The sequence below is a fragment of the Cinclus cinclus genome, chromosome 4 (genome assembly GCF_963662255.1).
Source record: "Cinclus cinclus chromosome 4, bCinCin1.1, whole genome shotgun sequence".
Classification (NCBI taxonomy): Eukaryota; Metazoa; Chordata; class Aves; order Passeriformes; family Cinclidae; genus Cinclus; species Cinclus cinclus.
Window position 1 is genome coordinate 65812815 of NC_085049.1, and position 23493 is coordinate 65836307.

Below are 23493 nucleotides of genomic sequence, written 5' to 3' on the forward strand. Positions count from 1 at the left end.
GGAAAAATAAAAGGAGCAAAATCCCATTAAAAATACGGATTTCTACCTATTTAACCCAAGCTCTGTGGTGTCTTTTTAATGAATTTCAGTGTTTGGCTCTGCTTGTGGCACCCAGCCCAACCTCTGCTTCCACCTGCAGCTTCTTGACGCCCACAAAATTTTCCCTGGCATTTTTTTTTTTTTAGGAAGAAATTTGGTTTGAAAGTTTGTTGTTGTTTAAAGGTACGAGAACTGGAGGCAGCTTTGAAGAAAGGGGAAAAGGAAAGGAATCTCCAGGCTCAAAGATCTGAAATCCAGGACATGGCTTTGCTCTGCTTGGATTTTATCATCCTAAGAACACAGCAATTCCTCGGGGATTCCACTTTTCTCATGGATCCAGTCTGCTGGGAGGGAATTCTCCATGGATTTCATGGTTTCCTCCCTGCCAGCTCGGCATTGGCCCTTCTGGGGTGACAACAGCTGTTTTAGGGGACTGATCCCCATATCTGCGTGAAGGTTCATGGAAGAGAGAAAGTTTGGGAATGCTTTGGGTGCCAATGACCTCGAAGCCCATCCAGTGACACTTTTCACTATCCCAGGGTGCCCCAAGTCTTTCCAGCTTATCCTTGGACACTCCCAGGGATTCGGAGGTGGCCACGGCTTCTCTGGGAATTCCGTTCCAGCCAGGAATTCCTTCCCAAATCCCATCTTCTCTGTGTCCATCTCCAACACCATCAATCCCTCCATCCCCTCAAGGATTTTTATCCTTTAATTCCACTTTCCACGACAAAATTCTAGCGTTCACCACAAAATTCCGTCTCCCAAGACAAAACTCCGTTTCCCACGATAAAACTCTGTTTTCCATGTCAAAATTCCATCTTCCACCACAAAACCTGGCTATGGAAAACCCATTTCCCTTTCCTGAGGAGCACACATACCACACCTCAGGGGCTTGTTTGGGCTTTTTTTTTTTTTTTTTTTGGGGGGGGGTTTGATTTGGGTTTTTTATTTTCTTGAGAAGGGGAAATGTGGGTATTTCCAGACACTGGAATTTCCAGAATTCGGAATAAAAAAAGCAATAAATAAAAGAAGAAGCAGTTTGTGTGATCTTCAGCAGCATCCTGAAAACTCCAAACCAAATATTCCCCTTGCTCTTCCTAATTTCCTTAATAAAATCTTAATTACCCCAGAGGCTTTGCTGGCTCCAATCCCCACAGCACAACACCAGTGCTGCTGTCTCACCACAATTTAAATATTTTTAATTTTTTTTTTATTTTGTATGGGCTTAAAAAGATCAGATCAGGCAAAAAAAAAAAAATCCTTCTGCAACCCCATTTTTTTTTTTTTTAATGATTTATTTCCTGAAACCACTGAGAGTGCTCCTCATCCCATGGGATGCACGGGATTTTTTTTTTTTTTCCTAATTGGAAAATGATTTATGGATGATTTTATAATTGGAAAAAAGATTCTCAAGGTTTTTGGGGTTTAAGGATTTTCAGGATTTCGGGGTTTAAGGACTTTCAGGGTTTTTGGTGTTTTTTGATTTTCAGGGTTTTTGGGATTTAAGGATTTTGAGAGTTTTTGGGGTTTAAGGATATTCAGGGTTTTTTGGGTTTAAAGATTTTGAGGGATTTTGGGGTTTAATTATTTTGAGGGATTTTGGGGTTTAAGGATTTTGAGGGATTTTGGGGTTTAATTATTTTGAGGGATTTTGGGGTTTAAGGATTTTGAGGGATTTTGGGGTTTTGGATTTTCAGGGATTTTGGGGTTTAAGGCTTTTGAGGAATTTTTGGGTTTTGGATTTTCAGGGATTTCGGGGTTTAAGGATTTTCAGGGATGTGGGGGTTTAAGGATATTCAGGGTTTCTGGGGTTTAAGGATTTTCAGGCATTTCAGGGTTTAAGGATATTCAGGGTTTCTGGGGTTTAAGGATTTTCAGGCATTTCAGGGTTTAAGGATATTCAGGGTTTTTGGGGTTTAAGAACATTCAGGGGTTTTGAGGTTTAAAGATTTTGAGGGATTTTGGGGTTTAAGGATATTCAGGGTTTTGGGGGTTTAAGGATTTTGAGGTTTAAGTAACAGTTTGGTGATTCCATCCCCCGCATTAAAACTCCATTTTCCACTGCAAAATTCCAATTTCCACCACAAAATTCCATTTCCCACGACAAATTTCCATTTTCCACGATGAAATTCCATCTTCTACCACAAATTTATATTTCTTACAGCAAATTTCCACTTCCCACTGCAAAATTCCATCTTTCATGACAAACTTCAATTTTTCACTATAGAAATTCCATCTTCCATGACAAAATTGCATTTCTTATGACAAATTTCAATTTTCTACCACAAAACTCCATTTCCCACTGCAAAATTCTATCTTCCACCTAAAATTCTGCCTTCCACAGCAAAATTCCATCTCCCAAGATAAAATTCCACCTTCCATGACAAAATTTCATTTCCCACAAATTTCCATTTTCCATGACACAATTCCATTTCCCACTGCAAAATTCCACTTGCCATGAAAAAATTCCATCTTCCACGACAAAATTCCATTTCTCACAAGAAATTTCCATTTTCCACGATTAAATTCCATCTCCCGCCACAAAAATTCCAGCTCTCACCACTGAATTCCATTTTCTACCACAAAGTCCCATCTTCCACCACAAATTTCCATTTCTCATGACAAATTTCAATTTTCCACAATGGAATTCCATCTTCCATGACAAAATTCCATTTCCCACCACGAATTTCTACCTTCCACTACCGCGGCCCCTTCCTGACAAGGCCAAAACTAAATAGGCCAGTGGGGATGTGGAGAGAATAATAATAATAATAATAATAATAGTAAAATTGTTTCCCTATAAAATAATGGGAATTATGGATGGAACGAGCAGGGACAAGACAAAAATACCAGCATGAAGTCAGTTATTGAGGAATTCTCCATCCAACTGCTGTAGCCCCATCCCACAGGCTCCAAACAAGCCCAAAAGCTGAACAGATTTTTTTAAATTCAGGTGAAATTAAAGCCAAGCCAAATTGCTTGAGACAGCAGGATTTTTGGAACAGAAAAATTCCAGGAGGGTGATCTGGGATAAGGGATGGAGGGGCAGGACACAGGGAATGGCTTCAGATTAGGAAAAAATGGAGATTTGGGAAGGAATTCCTGGCTGGGCTGGAATTGCCAGAGCAGCTGTGGTCACCCCTGGATCCCTGGCAGTGCCCAAGGAAAGGTTGGAGAAATTTGGGAGAGTAGGAAGAAATGAAGTGGAGTTCAGGAGTCCAAATAAATATAAACAAATACAAATAAATCTAATTATCTGTGCTGAAACTCATTGAAACAATCCCGTATAAACCAGAGAGAACAACCCAGACCTTTGGGTTTGGACACCTGCTTTCTTACCAAATTCCATTTTGGATTTGTCCTGCCTTCAAAGAGAGAGGGGGGGTTTTAATTTCCCAAATTAACCCCGGTCTTAAATCAGCTGGGAATGATCTGAAATCCCCAATATCAGACCCACGGTGTCAATATTAAACAACCTCTGTGCACCCAAACAATATTTTTTTTAATCCCAGCTGTGAAGCAAAGCTTGGCTTTATAAAAAAAAAAAAAATCAAATTTCAGCTAAATTTTTTAGCTAATAAATGCTAAAAGTTGAACTTTTTTTTTCCCTGGCTGTCAGAGGAGGATGTGGCAGCACTGCTGAGTTTGGTGCTACAGAGGGGAGTGGGTTTGGACAAAATAAATTCATTTTAGGAGGAAAAGGAGAAAAGGGATAAAAGCAGGGGAAGTTCAAGGCAAAACCAGTGTCTGACAGAGCTCCATTCAAGGCATTTATTTAACCCCTTCAAGGTGGATTTTTGCTCTTTATTTTGAGCTTTGTTTCTGGACTTGATTGTCTCTCATTTTTCCCCTCTGCTCTGAAATTGCTCAGTGAAGTTTTACAGAGCGGGAAAAAAATGCTAAAACCCATCCCAGAATTGAGGCAAGGCTGAACTCCTCAAGTGTGGAAAGCCAAGGTGATTTTTCAGATTCTGACACAACCAAAACCTGTATTTGTCCAAAATTTGCCATCATGGTTTAAAGACAGAGTGGTTTTAAATTAAATGACAGTCCCTGGTGAGGAAATCCCAAAGATTGGTGTCAGAGCAGGGATGAAGGAAAGGGGGGAAAGGGGAAAAGGGAAATTAAGGATCAACAAAGCAATGAGCTCAAGCTGAGCCAGGTGAGGCTCAGGCTGGACAGAGCTGGAATTTCTTCATGGAAAGGGTTGATAAACATGGGAAGGGAGGTTTGGAGTGCCCAATCCTGGAGGTGTCCAAGGAATTCCTGGCCTGGATGGGCTGGGAGGGCTTTTCCAACCTCACAGATGTTGGGATTCCCTAAGGAGGAAGGCGTGGAGGCACACAAGTAGCAGGGAGATCCCTCCAGGCAGAGGGAGGGAAGGAGGCTCTCCTGGCAGGGACAGTGGTCATTTGGTCATTCCAGCCCAATTCTGCCTCTCCTGTGTGCCCCAGGACACCATTCCCACAGGACTCAGTGCTCCAGCAGCTCCCTGATCCAGAGAAATCATCATTAACTGTGTTTTATTTTAACATTATAGGGCTGGGAGTCAGAGCAGCCAAAGATCCCCTCCTGCTGGGAGCCCAGAGAGGGATGGACAGGCCAAGGCAGCTGTGTCTGAAAAATGATTCATGAAGAAAGGGAAAGCTTCTCTAATGGAGAAGCACAGGGGCTCAGCTCTTGTCATGGAAAAAAAAAAAAAAAACCAACAATTTAAAATATTAAATTACATTTTAAAACCCCCAACTACCTACCAAACACAGCTATGGAAGTCCAGAGAAACCACCAAAACAAATCACCTGATCTCCAAGGTAAGATCATTTGATTTACGGTATTTTGGGAAGGAATTCCTGTCTGGGCTGGAATTGCCAGAGCAGCTGTGGCTGCCCCTGGATCCCTGGGAATGTCCAAGGAAAGGCTGGAGCACTCTGGGATTGTGATCTCCATGCTGGGGGGGAAAAGGGGTGAAACTTCAGAAATTTGGGGTTTAATACCCAAAATAAGCCAGGGGATGACGGAGTGGGGACTCACTGAGGGTAAAAAGGGTTGAGAAAAGTTTGGAGCTTTGATCCCAGGAAAGCAAAAACCTCCCATCCCTCAGCTGGGAACATCCATGGAAATCCCTGAGGGATTTGGGAGCTCCTTGAAGGCCTGGGGAAGGAGCTGAGGTGGGAGCTGGACATTGAGTGGAGTCAAATTTGTGAGGAATTTTTCCAGGATTTCCCTGGGAAAAGTGCTCTGAGAACTCCTGGATCCCTGTCACTGCCCAAGGCCAGGCTGGACATTGGGGCTGGGAGCACCTGGGACAGTGGGAGGTGTCCCTGCCATGGCAGGGGTGGCACTGGAGAGGCTCTGGGGTCCTTCCCACCCAACCCATCCCAGGAGTCTGTGGTTGATACAACCCACATGCTGGATAAACCTAAAATTCCTGATGTTTCCAAGGTTTGTGGATTTTCCACCTTGCTGGGGAGCATCTGGAGTGCCCATCCAGGCAGAGCTGCAGCCCAGGCCCAGGACCAAAGAGTTCCTTTAATCACCAGCACTAATTCCCTGCTGCTGCACACAAACAGCAGAGAACAAACAAACAGGAGAAAAAGCAGCTCCACAAAGAACAAACCAACAGGAGAAAAAGCAGCTGGAGGCCCTACAGAACAAGGAGAGCTTTGTCTGGGCTGGGTTTTGGCCAGGAAGCTCTGCAGGTCTGCACACACCTACTCAGTTTTCCTCAAGTAACCCAAGCAAGAGAATCTGAAAATCCCACCCAAAATCACTTGATCAATCAGCCAGAGCATCACAATCTGAATTTCAGTTTTGGTTGGACTTTCCACGGGGCTGACCCAAGGAGCAGCAGCAGCTTCCTCACACTCTGGAATCACTGTCTCAGCAGTTCCATTGTCTCCAGAGTGGGGTGAGACACCCAAAAATGTATCACAAAATACTTTACATGTTCAGGCAGCCCCATGACTCATCTCTGGTCATTTTGCTGCAGAGAAACCAGAAAATGTTTCATCTTATTTATATTAAAAATTAAAAAAAAAAAAAAAGTCAAGAAGCAAAGAACAGAAAGTTCTTGGCACTCAGTGTTACCCAACAGTTTCTCTGCTGTGGTGAGCAGATAACCCAAGCCTCATGCAGAATCCTTCCCTGGAATCACCCAAAATAATTCTTCAGTCAGTGCTGCAAAGTGGATCTCAGAGGCTCTGCCCCGCCTCAACGAACCCAACTCCACTTGAAGAGACTCCCACAAAAATGACATTTACAAGCAATGCACTGCGGAACTTCAGAGCTGGAGAATTCTGCCAGACACTTTTATGGGTGCTTGAGTCATCGCCCATTTTATTTGAGAAGAAAGAAAAAAGAAAAAAAAAAAAAAAAAAAAACCAAAACAACCTTACTGGTTTAAAATGAACTAAAAGCCCTTTTTTCATCTGGGGGCTGTTCCCTTTGAAAAGCTCCAAAGATATCCTGGAACAGCATGAGCACAGCTGGGAGCAAACACCCTCCACACCCAAGTGCTCCTTCCCATCCTCTCAGGATCCATCCCCCCTTCCCCTGAACTCTTCAGATGTCCGGAAATGAATCCTTGGGATTGCACTGGAGCAGGGTTTAGAGGGGATGCTGGAAGTTTGGGTGTGGGAATGGCTGGCTGGGGTCCAGGCAGAGAAACCAGGCAGGAAACAAATGGGGAGCAGGGAATAATCCAGCAGGGAGTTAAGAGATGCCAGACCAAAAAAAAAAAAAAAGCTCTCCTGCAACGTGGAGTGGATGGTGATTTCATCTCTCCTGGAACTGCAAATGATCTCCAAACAGTACAGCACAAACACTGCCTGGGCTTGGCAATGAGGAAGGCACAAGCAGAGCTGGGGGGATTTGCCCAAGGTCACCCTAAAACCACACCCAGTCCCGGCCAGGGACAGGAGGATTTCCTGGTCCTCACTTCCCTGCTCCTAACGCCTCTCCCACCCCACAGAGGAGTGGATCCCCGTGTGGGAAGGGACCACAGAGCACCTCCAGTGCCACCCCTGCCATGGCAGGGACACCTCCCACTGTCCCAGGGTACTCCAGCCTGGCCCTGGACTCTTCCAGGGATGCAGAACCCAGAACGGCTCTGGGAACCCAGCCCCTGGGAGGTTTCTGTGCTGAGGAGTGGATCCCAGACCCTTCCTGAACAATCAGAGTTGGTGTCTCTTGGGTTTTCCCTCCGCTGTTTGCCTGAGATTTGGGCTGGTGATGCCTTGGCTTTTAGCTTTTATATTTTTCAGAATCTCTGCTGCTTGGTCTGTAACTCTGAAACTTCACGTTAGGTGTTAGTGAGTTCTCTTCACAGGAGAGTGAGACAAAACAATCCCTTCCCAGCTGGAGAATCAAGGACAACTGGGACCCAAAATGCAGAGGGAAAGGGAGCAAGCCAGGGGGCTGAGACTTCATAGCCTGGGGCTGTGCTTGGATAATTGAGCCCAAGAGGAACCAAAACTTACAAAAGTGTAAAACTCATGACCAGGATCCATCCTGGATTTGATTTGGGTGTAGCCCCTCTTGCACTGCCCAAGGTGAATCCTTTCAAAAAATTCATATTTTAGTCCTTTTGCTCTGCCTAGTCTCTGTTCCAGGTCAGCCTTTCCAGGTAACACTGGTATGTCCACAGTGAAGCCCAGACCACAGCAGCTCCAGCTTTCCACGAGGCAACAAAAATCCCTTCAGTGCTGATTTTGAGGCACAGGAAGGAGCCAGCAAAGCAGAAATGAAAGCATTTTCCTCCTTCTGTCAGGAGCTGACATTCAGCCCTTCTGTGCCTGTTTGCTGATGAAGAATAAACCATCCCAGACAACTCCCTGGAAGCAGCTCCCTTCACACAGACACCAACCAGCCTTGGTTTCCTGCTACTCCTGGGATCAGCACCCAGCTCCAGCTCCCAGAGCGTCCCTATCTGCCCATCTGAGGGCCCCAGGAGCTCTCCAAACCCTGCAAGCCCCAATCTGCAGCTGGGCCTTCACCCCAAAACACCTCGGGGCTCCCTTCCCTGTCCTGCCTTTGCCTGCCCCTGTTTGTGCTGTGCCCACAGGAGCAGCTCCCAAAACCCTGCAGCACGCACAGCTGCCCAAATCCTGCAGCACACACGGCTCCCCAAACTCGGGGGGCACACATGGCTCCCAAAATCCTGCAGCACACACGGCTCCCCAAACTCGGGGGGCACACATGGCTCCCAAAATCCTGCAGCACACACGGCTCCCCAAACTCGGGGGGCACACATGGCTCCCAAAATCCTGCAGCACACACGGCTCCCAAAATCCTGCAGCACACGGCTCCTCATGATCCATTCATTTTTAGCTTTCCTATTTCCCATATTCTGCACTGCATTAGGATACAACTCTGAACTTCATATAAAATGTTAGCAATTCTCCTCAGTTTAGTCAGACAAAACTATCCTTTCCCAGCCTGAGAACCAAGAACCACTGCAGCTTTGTGCCCAAAAGCTGTAATTCATACAAAAAGTATAAATAACAGTGAATTGAGGAGAGCAGTCTGGGAGGATGGGAGTGCATAACCTGGAGCTGGAATTGGACAATTAACCCCACACTAAACCTTATGAAAGTGTGAAAACTCATGACTCTGAGTCCACCTCAGGTGCAGCCAAGGCCGGGCTCTTGCACTGCCACAGGTGAATCCTCTGAAGGCCTTTGAATAAAGGGGCCCATCCCAATCCACTTCCCCATCACACAACCCCAAAAACCACTTTGGGAACAGACCCCCTTCACAAATGGCTTCCCTGAACCTCTGCTCTACTTCGTGTGGAGACTCAACATCACAATTTCAAACCACACTTGAAACTAGTTCAGATTTTTTCAATTTTTCTCTCATTTTCTTTTTTCCTCCTACTCTGTATCATTTTGGACCAGGTTCAGTTTAAACATTATGGGCTCCAGTCTGTAGGAAAGGTATTTACAAAATAAAGGGTGTGAAGCCTTTCCTGGGGTGGAGGTTTTGTTACCCAGTCCTATGGAGTCTTTTTGTCCATCAGGACCAGAAATTCCAAGAGAAACACACCAACCTGAAGGTCACATACAATCTGACAATTAAATAAATAAAAGAATCTATTTCCCTCCTCTCTTTTCTCTGCCTTTTTTTTTCTTTTCCTCCAGATGTCGACCAAAACAATTGATCTGTTTGAAAATCATCTGCAAAGCAGCTGTTCCACACACAGGACACTTCAAATTTCACCTGCCAGGAATATCAGTCAAAAAGAAAAAATAAAAAGAAAAGCAAGAATGAGCAGTTAAACAGAGCTGATGAATGCATGAAATCTGATGTTTTTTCACTCAAAAATAATGCAAGATGCACATAAACAACAAGTTAAATTAAAACAAAAATAGGAAAAAAGCTTTGGGCTTTGAAAGTGCCCCACAGCACGACAAGAGCTCTGATACTACCGAGGTTTTCCTTAAAATTCGTATGACAAATTTTTCCACCCAGCTGTGACATTTAAGGATTTCTCCCCCATTATTCCTGTGTGAATCACAGAATCATTATAAAATCAGGGAATGGCTGGGGTTGAAAGCGACCTTAAAGCTCTCCCTTTTTTTTTTTTTTTTTTTGGAATTCAGAGCTACAGGAGAGGGAACGGCCTCAGGCTGGGCCAGGGAGTGGGCTCAGGGTGGAATTTCAGCAGGAATTTCCTGATGGAAAGGGTTCTTAAACATGGGAAGGAGCTGCCCAGGGAGGTTTGGAGGGCCCAAGGAATTCCTGGAGGTGGCACTCGGGGCTGGGGACAAGGTGGGGATGGGGCACAGCTTGGATTTGGTGACCTTTTAAAACCTCATTAATTCTGGGATTCTGTGCTGCCCCTCTGCTCTCCAGCCACACAGAGTTCCAAAGCATCCACTGCCCAACGCCCCAGGACAACAATTCCCAAGAGATGAAGATTCCCAGGAAAGAGAGAAAGAGAGGGGAAAGAGAGGGGAAAGAGAGGGGAAAGAGAGGGGAAAGAGAGGGGAAAGAGAGGGGAAAGAGAGGGGAAAGAGAGGGGAAAGAGAGGGGAAAGAGAGGGGAAAGAGAGGGGAAAGAGAGGGGAAAGAGAGGGGAAAGAGAGGGGAAAGAGAGGGGAAAGAGAGGGGAAAGAGAGGGGAAAGAGAGGGGAAAGAGAGGGGAAAGAGAGGGGAAAGAGAGGGGAAAGAGAGGGGAAAGAGAGGGGAAAGAGAGGGGAAAGAGAGGGGAAAGAGAGGGGAAAGAGAGGGGAAAGAGAGGGGAAAGAGAGGGGAAAGAGAGGGGAAAGAGAGGGGAAAGAGAGGGGAAAGAGAGGGGAAAGAGAGGGGAAAGAGAGGGGAAAGAGAGGGGAAAGAGAGGGGAAAGAGAGGGGAAAGAGAGGGGAAAGAGAGGGGAAAGAGAGGGGAAAGAGAGGGGAAAGAGAGGGGAAAGAGAGGGGAAAGAGAGGGGAAAGAGAGGGGAAAGAGAGGGGAAAGAGAGGGGAAAGAGAGGGGAAAGAGAGGGGAAAGAGAGGGGAAAGAGAGGGGAAAGAGAGGGGAAAGAGAGGGGAAAGAGAGGGGAAAGAGAGGGGAAAGAGAGGGGAAAGAGAGGGGAAAGAGAGGGGAAAGAGAGGGGAAAGAGAGGGGAAAGAGAGGGGAAAGAGAGGGGAAAGAGAGGGGAAAGAGAGGGGAAAGAGAGGGGAAAGAGAGGGGAAAGAGAGAGAAAGAGAGAGAAAGAGAGAGAAAGAGAGGGAAAGAGAGGGGAAAGAGAGGGGAAAGAGAGGGGAAAGAGAGGGGAAAGAGAGGGGAAAGAGAGGGGAAAGAGAGGGGAAAGAGAGGGGAAAGAGAGGGGAAAGAGAGGGGAAAGAGAGGGGAAAGAGAGGGGAAAGAGAGGGGAAAGAGAGGGGAAAGAGAGGGGAAAGAGAGAGAAAGAGAGAGAAAGAGAGAGAAAGAGAGGGGAAAGAAAAAAAGAGAGAGAAAAGAGAGGGGGAAGAAAAAAAGAGAGAGAAAAGAGAGGGGAAAGAAAAAGAGAGAGAGAAAGAAAGAAAGAGAGATTCCCATAAAACAGTCCCAAGGAAGATCCCCAAGGAAGGAAGACTGCCAAGGAATCCCATTCTTATCAGTGTGGTTGCCACGGTGACTTTTAATTCCATCAGTGTCTCCTGACTCCACACCAATAATCAGGAATCTTGCATAACATCACCACTGAAAAACACAATTTTAACCGATTTAAAGCCTGGACATTGAGGCAAAAAAAAAAAAAAAAAAAAAAAAAAAAAAAAAAAAAAAAAAAAAAAAAAGAAATATCCCCCCAAAACTCCAGGAAAATCTCCCATTCTTATCCACATGGAAGTGTTGGATTAGCCTGAGCACAACCAAAATTAAACACTGTTTTGCTTAGTGGTCACCTCAGTTTTATTATAAAGGAAAAAAGATGAAATCATATCATAATACTGTATCAAAAAGTGCAGGAAGAATTATTCCTGGGAGAATAAAATACGGAATATCAAACCACAGAAAAACTGGTCTGTGAGGAAGAGATTTCCAAATTTCTTCTTTGCCCATGGCTGACCAAATACAGAAAATATTCCTGTAATTTAAACAAAAACTCCCTGACACTGATCCCAGGCTTTTTTTTGGGGGGGGGGGGTTCTTCCCCCTCAAGCTGAATCCTCTCTCCAGGAATTCTGAAATCAAAACTCCTCAAGACCAAAGTTCTTCACGGGCCAGTGGCCAGTTATCAGGACAGTAAAGCCAAATATAATTTTTCTCCCTATTAAAATATGAATTCTTTTCATCTGCACTAAATAATTTTCTCCTTCCTGCCCTCTGCTGTCTGGAATTTCTCCTGGATCTACGTTGAACTGTTTGAGGGGATGAGCCTCCATTTCTAAAACTCTGGGAAAGCATCAAATATTTTAAATTTCCTGCACGACAAAGGCTTTCAAAAAGTTTTGCTTCTTCAGTGCATCCATGAAAATCCCATTTTCTGCCACACCCTCTAAAACCCACGGCTAGGGATGAGCCTCACGGATCCAAAACAGCAAAGAGGACTGAAAAAATCACCTTTAGTGTTTGATAAATGAAAGGGTGAGGGTGCAACATAGAGATTTCAGTCAGCAAAGCCCCAGGAAGAAATTAAAAACCATTCCTAGGATGGATTAAAAAATTAAAAACCTTTAAAAGAAATTAAAGCGTAAGAAATTAAAAACCATTCCTAGAAGGAGCAGAGCCCATTAATTTACTGGGAATACCAGGAGCAGCAGAGGTTCCAGCCAACGTCCCCAAGTGCTGTGATTTGTCACTTCCTCATGAAATAAAGGGGATAATTTCATTGTCCATTTGTGCCTTAGGGTCCACAAATCAACAATTAAACCAAAATTTTAATGTCTTCTGGGTTTTAGCCTGGTTCGGCACCTCTGAAGCACCCGAGGGAAGCTGAACAAATGAAGGGAGGACAGAAATGTTTTCATTTTGATCGTTTTTATTTTCATCCGAAATTCCTTCCAGGGATGAGGACTCCACCCCTGTCCATGAAGGAATTCTCCCAAAACTCTCCTGGCACAACCTGATCCCTTTTCCCCCTGCCCCCACATTGTCCCCTCCCTATATTCTGATTTTTCAGAGCAACCCAGCACAGGAGTCATTGTCCAAACAGCTCCAGAATGACCCCAAGTGCTGCGATCTCTCCTCCTCAGCATGAAATAAAGGGGACAATCTCATCGTTCATTTGTGTCTCAGGGTCCAAAAACCAACAATCAAACCAAAATTTTAATGTTTTCTGGGTTTTAGCCTGGTTCCACACCTCTGATGCACACGAGGGAAGCTGAACAAATGAAGGGAGCACAGAAATATTTTTATTTTGATCAGGGTCAGTCTCAGTGGACTTGCTAAAGCAGTAACACCCTCTGCACCTGAATCAAATCCTTCAGAGAATCCACAAACTTTTGAGTTATTTGGAGGCAAAAAAGGATTTTGTTCTCTCAGCTTTTGAAATCTCCCACTGCAACAGCAGAGTGAAAAACAGGAGAGGGATTTGCTGCCAGTGGAGAGGAGGAAAACTGCATCTGATTTTACACAAAACCACTTGAAATTCACACCAAACTCGAGGTGAAATGCTGGAAATTACAGCCCAGAACATCCAGGCTTTGGGGTTTTTATCCCACCAAATTCCACATCAAACACATCCTGCAAACAATAAAAACCATCTCCAAAAGGATCCAGGGTGAATTCCCCAGCTCCAGGTCTGAGTCAGCAGCCAAGGAAACATCCTTGGGAACACCAGGAGAATGTTTTGCCCAAACTGGTACTTGAGTCATTTTTATGACTTTGAAATTCATTCCCTGGATATTCTCACCCAACTCCAGGATTAAACATCACCCAATCACCTCGTGGAGGGGGAGAGAATAAGGAGCAAAACTTCCCAACTCTCACTCTCAAAGTCCTCCTGTTTTTAAACAAAAATTTCAATTCCTTTTGGGATCCAATTTGCCACGGGGTGGTTCAGGAATTCCTTGCAAATGCTGAATTTTTGAGGTGGTTTTTCCTCTTTCTGACACTCATGAAAAATGCAACTAGCTGCCTATTTAAGGAGAAGAAAAAAAAAAAAAAGGCACAAATTTAGAAATACCTGGAGTTCCACCTCGAAGTTTTAAGCCTTGCAGCATTCCAAGGTTTAGGAGAAGGTTGGAAATTAGGGGAATATTAAAGCTGGGAAGTGTGCAGAAATAAAAACCCCTAGAATTAAAGTTGCAAATAATCCCAGTTTTGAATAGCATAATATACATAATAAATAGTGCCATAAATAAATACATGATAGTATAATAAGATATAACAGTATAATAAATAAATAATCAATATTATAATAGAGGTAATAGATAGTGGATCAATCAGTTCCCACTATCTCAGGGTGCTCCAAGCTCTGTCCAGCCTGGCCTGGGGACATTCCCAGGGATGGAAAAATCCAACCACAAATCCAGGATGCAGCACCTTGGAACAGCTGGAGAACACTCCCCAAAGCACCCCAGCACTTTTGCAATGTTAACTCTGGTGCTCCAAAATCACATTTCCTTTCACCTGGGGCACACAGCCTGAACCAGGAAACCGCTGAAAGTCCCTAAATGTCATTTACTTTCATTCATGTTGGCCCCAGAATCCTCTGGAATCCTCATGTCTGCACAGCCAAGACATCTGTGCACAACTCTGCTATAACAAAAATTAAAAGGTGTTTCAACGTGCATTTACGTGATCATAAAAGCACATTTCCTAGCAAGAATAATGCAGTCCATTTCTAAAATTTATTTCTCAAATAAAATGTGATTAATTTTCTTAGATAATTCCGTTTTATTTATTTATTTTAAAAAACACAACCTAAAAAAAAGTCCTAAAAAAATTCAAGGCTCTCTCAGCAGCACAAACTGTACCAAAGCCCCCAACTTGTGCCAATTTTATCAGCTCCACATGTGTTTTTTTGAAGGATAGTAAATTCTGATCCATCTTGGAAGAAGCTGGGATAAAGGAAGGTGTCCCCCAGGTGGCACTTGTGGGATCTTTAAGATCCCTTCCCACCCAAACCATTCCAGGATTTTATTGCCATTTAGCTAATTCATTTATAATAATTCACTATAATTATTATAATAAATAGTGGATAAATTACTATTATAAATAATTGATAAAATATTACTATAATAAATAATGAAATATTATTTAGAATAAATATTAAAATTATTCTTAAAAATAAATATTTTGGAATGAGCACTCATGCCATGAGCTGCACCTATGAAATATTTGAAGCTTCAGAGTTTCCTCAATGACTCCATCAGGCTCAATTCCTCCTCTGGGAAAAGCTGGGCAGTTCTTGGATGTAATGGCCTTCCCAAATCCAACTGGAAACAAGAAATCCACATTTCCTAAAAGTATCAACCCTTCTTCCAGGCCTTAATTAGGAAAAGGGTAAGGTGAGAAATGCTCTCAAAAAAAAAAAAAAAAATCCCAATAAAACTAAACACAACAACAAAAAACAAACCTAAAAAACCCCCACACTTAATTTTTTTTTTATATCTTTGGCCCCAGAGCTCCCTGTTTTCCTCAGGCCTTTTTCCTCATTCATGACTTCTCCCAGAGATGGGATGAATTCCACAAACTGTTTGGTTAATCCATGAACACTGGATTTTAGGCCCCAGAATCAACCCTCAGAAGCTTCTCCCAGCTGCACAACCAAGAGAGAGCTGCCTCAAACCTTCCCCTCCTTTTTCACCTCCTCCAAAATTTCACCTCCATCCCAGGAACAGCTGATGCTGACACTATAAATGTGAAATTCTGCCCGTGTCAGCTTTTCCTTGCTGCACAGCTCCACACACCTTCTGCTCCTGCTCCCAAACTTTGCACCCAGAAACACCCCTGAGCAGCCCCTGGATGCACCAAAGGGAGAAATTCAATTAATGATGGCTGCTCTAGGTTGAAATTGAAATATTTCAGAGGGTTTTTTAGCTGTGAGTGCAGACCTGAGCACGGAGGATTTCACACAAGGAATATTTCAAGTTTATTTTAGCCTTAACTCCCTCTTTTCCTGCCAGGCTGCTCATTCCAAGCCCTGGAGTCTAACACCTCTGCTGGGACTCACACAAACAGCCTCCAGGATTTTTATTTCCAGGATTTTTATTTATTTATTTTTATTTCCAGGGCTGTCTCTCTCCCAGCCCTCACTCCCACTCTGGGACCTCCAGCTCCTGTTTCCACACAGGGATTTACCAGGAACATCCTACCCCAAGGAGGAGGAGGTTTCCTTCCCATGACTCAGGTTCTACTCTTGGACCTTGGGATTGGAATCAGCAAAACTGAAATGGAAAATAAATCCTTGAATCACAGAATGGTTTGGGCTGGGAGAGACCTTTAGGATCATCTCCATTTATTCTAAATATTGGGGAAGAAAATGTTTTGATTTTGTAGCCTACCACAGTGGCAGCTTAACATTTTGAGAATTCCATTCCTGAATTTAACCAAAATGGAGAAACATGGAGAAATCCTCCTGTCACACCTGAGCTACCTGGTTTCTTTTTTAGCTCCATCTCCTCCTTGCTGCACTTCAATCAACCCCATTGTTTCACAATTCACCAGCCAGAGGTAGAAAACAAAACATGAGAGGTCAAACGCAGAGCCCAGCCCGTAATTCCTCTCCCTGGATCATTTTTCATCCACCAGCTCGGGGCCAAAGCTCCAAGTGAGACTTTAATTGCCTGGAAATTTAACTGTGAACGCTGTGCCCCTCTGGGAAAGCTCCAGCACAAAGATCTTCGTGTGTTTGTGTAATTCTGACCCGGAACAGATTCTGGCGCCACAACCACATTCCCAATTCCAAGACTTCCTCCTCATCCCATTTTTACAGCTAGTATTTTCCTCTCTTCCCCCCCCCCCTTTTTTTTTTTTCATCTTCCCAAAAGTTGATGGATTGATTTGTGCGCTCGGTTCCTGCTAAAATTAACCCGGATTCATGCAGATTATCACATCAAATTCAAGAATTTGCCTCCCCACCCCCTCCCGGGAAGGTTTTCCTAAGGAACATTCCAGCCACACTCATTCCCTGCATTTCCTGGGAATTCAGCCCCGGGGAAAAGCATTTATCACCTGGCAGAAGGGATGGCTGGGGGTTAGGAGGGAAAAATAGAGGAGAAAAAAAATTCTTAAAGGAACTAAAAAATCCTCATCCCTCTGCCTCCGAAAAAGTGGGAATTTCCAGGGGAAAAAGCAGATTCCATCGCAGTGAAATCTGCTGGGAATGAAGGTCAGAGGCATCATTTAGAGGAGCCACATGAGAGCCATTTCCAGCGTGAGCAGAACAAAACCTCCCCGGTCAGGTGATGTGCCAGCCCACTGAGCAGCAGGCATTTCTCGCCATAGAATTCCCTGGAATTCTCACCGTGAGGGGGTTTCAGGAGGGTCAGACTCGAGCAGAGGATGTGGCAGCTCATCAGAGGTGACACGGTGACAAAAGCCACCCTCTTCCCACAGCCCCCGGCGCTGCGGAGGCGTCGAGAAGAGAGAAATAAATGAACGGTGCCCACGAAATGAATCAACAGCCGCAGGAAATGAATCCCTTCCCAGCACTAAACCTCGGCTGGAATCACGGAAAGGAGCACAGGAACGCAGCTGGAAACACGAGCAGGCTGCTGGGCTTTCTGCTGACTGGCTGGGACACGGGGGAAAAAAAAATAAAAAAAAAAAAAAAAATCACACTTTGCTTTGTAGGTTGGTGTTTGCTTAATATAAAACTCGCCAGGTGCCGAGGTTGAACCTGCCCAATGTGGGATGCAAGAACTGCTGGAGCCCCAAGCACTTCACAAACATTAAATCTAGAACTGAATCTGATTAAATCCAGATTTAAATCCAAGTTTTTCTTGTGGTTGAGGGTCAGAACTGGATGGGCTTTTAAGGTCACAACCCAACCCACACAGTGATTCCACAATTCTCTCAGCTGTAAAAGCGACACAGAGCTGTCACTTCACAACCATTAAATCAAGAACTGAATCTGATTAAATCCAGATTTAAACCCAAGTTTTTCTTGGGGCTGAGGGTCAGAACTGGATGGGCTTTAAGGTCGCAACCCAACCCACACAGTGGTTCCACAACTCTCTCAGCTGAAGAAGGGCACAAAGATGTTACTTCACAATCATTAAACCTAGAACTGAATCTGATTAAATCCAGACCTGAATCCATTTAACTCCAAGTTTTTCTTGTGGCTGAGGGTCAGAACTGGATGGGCTTTAAGGTCCCTTCCAACCCACCCTGTAATTCTCCTCTCAGCTGAAAAAAAAGGGGCACAGAGCTGTCATGACAAGGCCAAGGTCGCCCAGCTGATCAGTTTGGGAGCCTTAATTAAGGCTCCACCCTCACTAATAAGAGAATTTCCAGAAGTTCTGTGACTCTCAGCTGCATGGGATCTGGGAATTCTCTAAAAATTAACACAAAACCAGCATCCACCACCACCCCTAAAGCTGATGAGTGATCACCCCATGACCCAAACACCATTTAAACCCCAAAATCAGCATCCACCACCCCCCTAAAGCTGATGAGTGATGGCACCAAACACCACTAAAACCCCAAAAAATTGAGCCAAGCCAAGTGACTCAGGGCCTGACTCACAGGTGGCAGAGTAAAGCCCAGCACCATCTATAACGTGCATATAAAAACATTTTTATATGCAAAAATATACAAAAAACATCATCTACTCCATCTATTACTTCCTGTTTTACAGCTTATCAAGGTAAATCAGAACATCTAAAGGCAGACAGATAAATAAAACGCTGAACTGACAGAAAAGAAGATTTAAAAGGAGAGTCAGAGAAAGAGTGGCTGCAATTTTCTGGGAATTCTTTTTGTCTCAGAAGTGCAAAATCCCAAGTAAGTGGTGCTGGATCTCAAGGATGGCTGTTAAGACTCCAAGGAAAGGGGAAAAAAAAACCCAAGAACAATATATTTATATAAAACAGAAAAGAATACTGAGATTTTGTTCCTACCCAAACACTCTTAAGAATCACAGTTCCACTACAAATTTCATCTATTTTAATTGAACTTTACCTCTATTTCAGCAAATTTCTGTTGGATCTGAGTAAAAAAGAAATCTATCTTATTTTTGTCCTAAACCTCCTTTCACCAGATGCTTCAGCTCCATGTGCCCAATTTTCCAACCACAGGCCTGGGGACAGTTTGATGGCTCCCAAATCTGATTTTATTTCAGTAACACCAGGACACTGAATATTATTTATTTCGAGGCTGTGGTGAATGAAAAGCCTGGTTTGAGCTGCTGAAGTGGCTGAGAACAAGAAGGAGAAGGCACATTTCGTGCTCCCAGATCTCCTCCAGCAGAACTTTTTGGCAAGCAGAAGGATTCAGGAGCAGAATTCCTCATGTGGAATTCCAGGTTTCTCCTGGATTTTTGGCTCTGCTCCTAGGATTAGGAGTGATGCAGGTTTAAAACTGCTTCAGGTGATGCCCCCATTCCCAGCCCACCTTTGTGGGAATCCAGTACCGTGGAATTCAGGAGGGTATTGGAACCCTGAAATAATTCAGCCTGGGAGTTTTGAGCTTTCTGTGCTTTCTGACACTGACCCCCAGGAGAACACTGCTTTGGATCTGAGACCTTGGAGAAAACTCACAAATTTGAGTGATGGAGTTAAAATCACAGGTGTGCAGATAAAATAAAAGTGTGTGGTGTCACACGGTGAAGGGTTTAGAATTTAGGGTTTTTAGAATATAATAATAAGCATGGGACAAGATGGAAGTTCTTGGGCATTGCCCCATCTTCCTTTTCTTGTTCCTTCTGCTTCTTCATAATTTTCAGGCAGTAATTTTTGATTAGATAATTAGTGCTGCACTGCAGGTCACAGGAGTTTGGTTAGTGGGTCAAAAGTATAAATAATTTAGGTGTTAGCTCTTTATTGGAATGTTTAGTTTTAAAAGACCTTGTCACTAGCCAGATCCAGCTCCATTTTGCTCGCTTTCAGCTGCTAGCTGGAAGTGCTGCAGAACTCTCCCTGCTTTAAATAAAATTTAATAAACAACCAAGTTCAAACAAGAAATTTGTGTCCGTGTTTTAATCCTGACTCTAAGTAAAGGCAAAAAAAAAAATAAAAACAAGCCAGTAACTAAAGACTGCAGCTAACCTCTTACAAAGTGGTTACAGAGATGAGTGCACAGGGAGAAATCCCCTTTTTGTGGTTTAACTCAGAAAAGAGCAGAAAGGGGTAGGATGAATTGTTTGAACACATTTGAGGAGAAATAGGGATGCCCTGAGGGTCTCTAAAAACAGAGATGGGATTAGGATATCAGATGGAAAGGGTTCCAAACACTGGGGATGGGAATCAGGATCTTGGAGGGAAAATGTCCTTTACTGAGGAGCTGAACCCCCACAGAAGGGATTTTAGGGGGATGAAGAAACCTTGGTCCAGACTGCATCCAGCTCCTTTTTTCCAAGGAGGAGCTGGAATTCCAGGGAAGCCACAGTCATGGAGACAAACCCCCCTCACCCCAGGCTTTCAAAAAGGGAGAGGAAATTTTACAGGAACCCCAAAAGTAGTTACTCTGAAAGAGCTAAAGAGGCAAATTCCCAAAAGAGGGTGGAAGTCCATCAGTGGGGGAGGTGAGGTCTTCACCCCAAAGTTTCATGGGGTGGCATAAGCACACTTCTTTCCCTACATCCCCCCAAAAGTTTCATAGGGAACAGCTCCTTCTCCAGAGATTTCCAACAGGAAGGACGCCAGGCACTAAACAATTGGGGAAAATGTGAATTTCCCTCCATCCTCAGCAGAGCACTCACAACCCCCTGCCCCAGGGAGCACATGTGCCCACCTGAGGAGCTGGATGGATTCTCCAGGATTCACAGCTCCACACACTCCTGTGCTGCACCTGCACCCCTGGCAGAGGGGCACCCCCTAAAACCCACCCTGATACCCCCAGAATGCAGGTATGGGGCACCCCGGCCCTCCTTGTGGGCCAACGTCACCGGTGGCTTCCAGGAGTTTTTTATCTTATCCAAATTTCCAAGATAAGGTTGGGGATGTGAACCTGATGTGAACCCACACACACCCCGGAGCTCATGCAGTGCCACACCTGGGGGGACGGGAACGGGGTGTAAAGGCACACAGTGTCACCTGGGGGGACGGGAACGGGGTGTAAAGGCACACAGTGTCACCTGGGGGGACGGGAACGGGGTGTAAAGGCACACAGTGTCACCTGGGGGGACGGGAACGGGGTGTAAAGGCACACAGTGTCACCTGGGGGGACGGGAACAGGGTGTAGAGGCACCCAGGGCCACACCTGGGCGGGGGGGACAGACACGGGGTGCAGAGGCACCCAGTGGGTCGCCCCACACGTCAGACACAAGGGGAACAAGGCGCAGACAGACCCCAAGCATGGCAGAACGCGTCCCCAAAATGCAGCCACAGCCTTGCAGCACCCCGGGGTCACCGACCCCCCCCGGCACACCGCGGACCCTCACAGCGGGTGAGGCTGTGCCCGTGGGGATGTCCCGGTGCCGCTCCCGATTCCGCCCCCGTTACCTTCTTGACGGTGCGCGGCGCCTCGGTGACGGAGCCGTCGGGGCTCACGAGCGCCTCGGCCGCGCCGCCGCTGCTGTCGCTGCCGTCGCGGTGCCGGTGCTGAGGGTGGTGCGGGTCGCTCCTCTTCATGGCCGAAGCCTGCGGCACTTTAGCGGCGGCCGAGGACAGCCCGGCGGCCGAGGGCAGCCCGGGGCAGCCGCTCCCCGGAGGCCGCTCGGCGGACGGGGCCGGGGCCGGGGCCGCCTCACGCTCGGCGCCCGGCACGGGGCAGGCGGCGGCAGCCGCCGCCACGCCGTGCGCCGCTGCGTGAGCGCCCACAGCCTCGCATGGCGGCCCCGTCGCCTTGTCCATGGGGCCGCCGAGCTCCTTCAGCTCCACGGCGGGCGCGGCCACCGCCACCTGCACCGACATCGTCGCCGACTGCTCCGGCTCCGGCTCTGGTTCCCTCAGGGCCGCCGGCCCCGCCCCGCTCCGCCCCACCGCCCTCGCTGCCGCACTGCATGCCGGGACATGTAGTTTTCCCGCCCCGGCTCCGCCCCGTCGCGACTACGGCTCCCGGCACCCCTTGCGGAGCCTCGCAGCGCCCCGCCTCCTCGCAGCGCGGCGTTTCATGGGAATTGTAGTCCGCACGGGGCCGCCCGCCTCGTGAAGGCATTCGGTTCTTTTTTCAAGATTTGGTGAATTTTCAGCGTTTCAGTCGCCGGGCACAGAACCGCAGAAGCTCTGTGGTTATAAAAGACCTTCAAGACCATCGAGACCAAGCTGTGTCCGATCCTCACCTTATGTCCCCAGCCCAGAGCACTGAGTGCCACCTCCTTTTATTATTATTTATTGAGCCCAACCCCGAAAGAACTTGGAGCTGCTGGTGGGTGAGAGCTTAATTAATTATCAAGTGTCAATTCCAGTCCTCAAGTGTCCAGTTCTCAAACCCTGGGCGAGCTCGGTGTTTGGGATGAGCCGGAGGAGAGACGGAATTCACAGAAACCTCCTCCAAAAATCAGGAGGGAGAGATGTGAGCAGCAGAGCCGGAGAGGCAGAAGCAAGATTTCAGGGAAGAGGCATTCCAGAGGGGATTGCAATCAAAGGAACAGCAGCGCATCCCTGTGTGCCCGGGATGCCATGGGGACAATTCCCAAAACAACTAAAGCTGTTCTTTGCTGAAGCAGAACCAGGATGGAATTCTCGTCCCTCCCTCTCCCGCCATCACAGAACTCAGGCTCGGGGCTGATCCCAAGATCAGGAGGGGCCCCTGAACTCTTGGAAAAACGCCGTGGGAGGGATTTCAAGCTGGATCGACGTCCCTCCCCTTCCATGGAGAAGTCGCAGCTCCTGCAACGCTGCGGTTCTGTTGAGGAGAGGAGCTTGTGCTGCCCTGAGATGGAAAAATCCTCCAGAATTTATCATCTCAAATCCCACAGATCCCACAGAAAAAAACCCATCAGGTTGTTTAGACCAGGGCAAAATCCTCACCTTGATCTTTCTCTGCTGAGGAGGGGAATGGTGCTGTCCTGGATGGAGAAATCCTACAAAATTTATCATCTCTGATCCCACAAAATAAACCCACCAGGTTGTTCTGTCCAAGGCAAAAATCCTGTCCCTGATCCTCCTCTGTTGAGGAGAGGAGCTTGTGCCTGAAAATAGAGACTGGAAATAAGAGAAATCCTACAGAATTTATAATTTCCCAGTGCCACAGATCCTATAAATTCCACAAAAATATCCCAGGTTGTTTTGCACATCCTTCACCAAGGCAAAATCCTGACTTTGATCATTCTCTGCTGAGGATGGGAGATGGCTGCTGACCCGAGATGGAAAAATCCTCCAAAATTTATCATTTCCCAATGCCACAGATTCTACAAAAAACCCCACCAGGTTGTTCTGTACAAGGCAGAACTGACCTTGACAAATCCTGACTCTGAGCCCACCTGGCTCAACATGGGATCTTCCCCACCTTTTAAAGGACATTCCCAAAATTAGGAGACTGGAAGAGAAGGCAAAGTTTTCCCGGCTCCAGGGATCCAGGAGCTTTATCTGGGAAAACAGATTTATCTGGGAAAACAACCAGGAGAGGAAGGGAGAGGCTGTTTGGGGAGGGAGGCTCCAACAATTGGGGCTCTGTGAGAAGCAGGCAGCTCGGGAACGGCTCCTTCCCTCACTCCCTGAACACCAGGCTGGCATGGTTTTGCCTGGAAATCTGGGGAAAAAAACAGCCTTGGAAAAGAAAAATTCCTTGCCTTGACAGCCACAGCAGAGTTGGATCACGAGCACAAATAAGATTGAGGTAGAAAAGGAGAAAAAACCTGCATTTTCCAGGCTGTTTTCTGTTTCAGCTGGTGTGGAAATCCTTTCCATGGGAATGGTGGAGCTCCAGTTGTCATCTCACCAGGATTTATATAAAATAGAATTAAAAACTGGAAATCGATACCACACTAAAACATTACGCC

General features: G+C 46.0%; 1 protein-coding gene across 5 annotated transcripts in view; it reads right to left on the minus strand.

Moving 5' to 3' along the window:
* The window catches only part of AHCYL2 (adenosylhomocysteinase like 2), a 69423-nt gene extending 47938 nt beyond the window's left edge, over positions 1 to 21485 (minus strand). For 3 of the 5 annotated variants that reach the window (XM_062492410.1, XM_062492408.1, XM_062492411.1), the window contains exon 1: positions 21053 to 21485. In XM_062492410.1, the coding sequence (XP_062348394.1) occupies positions 21053 to 21463 (411 nt within the window). In that variant the 5' untranslated portion in view covers positions 21464 to 21485. Of the gene's footprint in view, positions 1 to 12886; positions 12890 to 21052 lie in introns of all 5 variants that reach the window. The other 2 variants (XM_062492412.1, XM_062492413.1) reach the window with 1 other exon arrangement.
* Between the last annotated feature and the right edge of the window lie 2008 nt (positions 21486 to 23493).